General features: G+C 58.8%; 1 protein-coding gene across 1 annotated transcript in view; it reads left to right on the top strand.

Annotated features, from left to right (window-relative positions):
* Nucleotides 1-1,126, top strand: part of ILF2 (interleukin enhancer binding factor 2) — a gene marked incomplete at its 3' end in the record, with an annotated part of 2,724 nt that extends 1,598 nt beyond the window's left edge. The window contains 7 exon segments of the mRNA XM_009868509.1: nt 68-146; nt 287-374; nt 479-540; nt 700-814; nt 884-951; nt 953-969; nt 1,059-1,126. Of these exon segments, the coding sequence (XP_009866811.1) occupies nt 68-146; nt 287-374; nt 479-540; nt 700-814; nt 884-951; nt 953-969; nt 1,059-1,126 (497 nt within the window).
* Between the last annotated feature and the right edge of the window lie 4 nt (nt 1,127-1,130).

Genomic DNA, 1,130 nt, shown 5'->3' with positions numbered 1-1,130 from the left:
GGGAGCCAGGGTGAAAAAAAAACCAACAAAACCCACAGAAAAACCCGGGTATTTGTGTTTCTTTCAGTGGACATCAAAGTGCTGCAGAGCGCCCTGGCTGCCATCAGACACGCTCGCTGGTTCGAGGAGAACGCTTCCCAGTCCACGTGAGTTTGGCCGCAAAGAGGAACCGCTCAAAATCCTCCCTGACGGGAGAACCGTGTGGGGGGAAGCCAGGAGAGCCCCTCCCGCGGCGGGAAGGCGCGCGGTGACGCACGGCAAACCCTCCTCCTGCCGTCTTCTCCAGGGGGAAGGTGTTAATCCGGCTGCTGAAGGACCTGAGGATTCGGTTCCCCGGCTTTGAGCCCCTCACGCCCTGGATTCTGGACCTGCTGGTGACGTGCCAGAGCGCTCTGGGCCCTCGGGATTTTTCAGCTTCCCTCGTAGGAAGCCGCTCTCACCCTAACTCCCTGTTTCTTCTTTTGTTTCCTCTCTTCAGGGGCACTACGCCGTGATGAACAACCCCACGAGGCAGCCCCTGGCTCTCAACATCGCCTACAGGTCTGTTGCCGTTTGAATTCCCGTCATCGTCTTGGTTTTGAACGTACCAAAGGAAAACAGTGAAATCTCTGGGCTCAGACCGGAGACAAAGCCGACTTCGCACGTAGTTTTGCTATTTCCATGCTGGAACGGTCTCGTTTTTAACCCCAAATCCCGTAGGCGCTGCCTGCAGATCCTGGCCGCGGGGCTTTTCCTCCCTGGCTCAGTCGGGATCACCGATCCCTGCGAGAGCGGGAACTTCCGCGTGCACACCGTGATGACGCTGGAGCAGCAGGTGAGCCGCCTCGCCCCGAGGGACAGGGACACGACGTCCCCGCTCGCTCTGACCTCCCCGTCCCCGCAGGACATGGTGTGTTACACCGCGCAGACGCTCGTCCGGATCCTCTCCCACGGAGGCTACAGGAAAATCCTAAGAGGGCGACGCCAGCTGTGAGGGAATTTTCCTCCGCACGGGCCAACAGCGCCTTTCCTGCGCCGCCGGAGAAAACAAAGGGATTGTTTTTATGGTTTTCTGGCAGACCTCGCTTCCGAGATGTCCACTTGGGATGGAGTGATCGTGACGCCTTCCGAGAAGGCTTATGAGAAGCCTC

Source organism: Apaloderma vittatum, unplaced genomic scaffold (assembly GCF_000703405.1).
Source record: "Apaloderma vittatum isolate BGI_N311 unplaced genomic scaffold, ASM70340v1 scaffold33874, whole genome shotgun sequence".
Taxonomy (NCBI): Eukaryota; Metazoa; Chordata; class Aves; order Trogoniformes; family Trogonidae; genus Apaloderma; species Apaloderma vittatum.
Note: the sequence above shows the minus strand (reverse complement) of the source record. Positions and strands in the feature narration are given on the sequence as shown.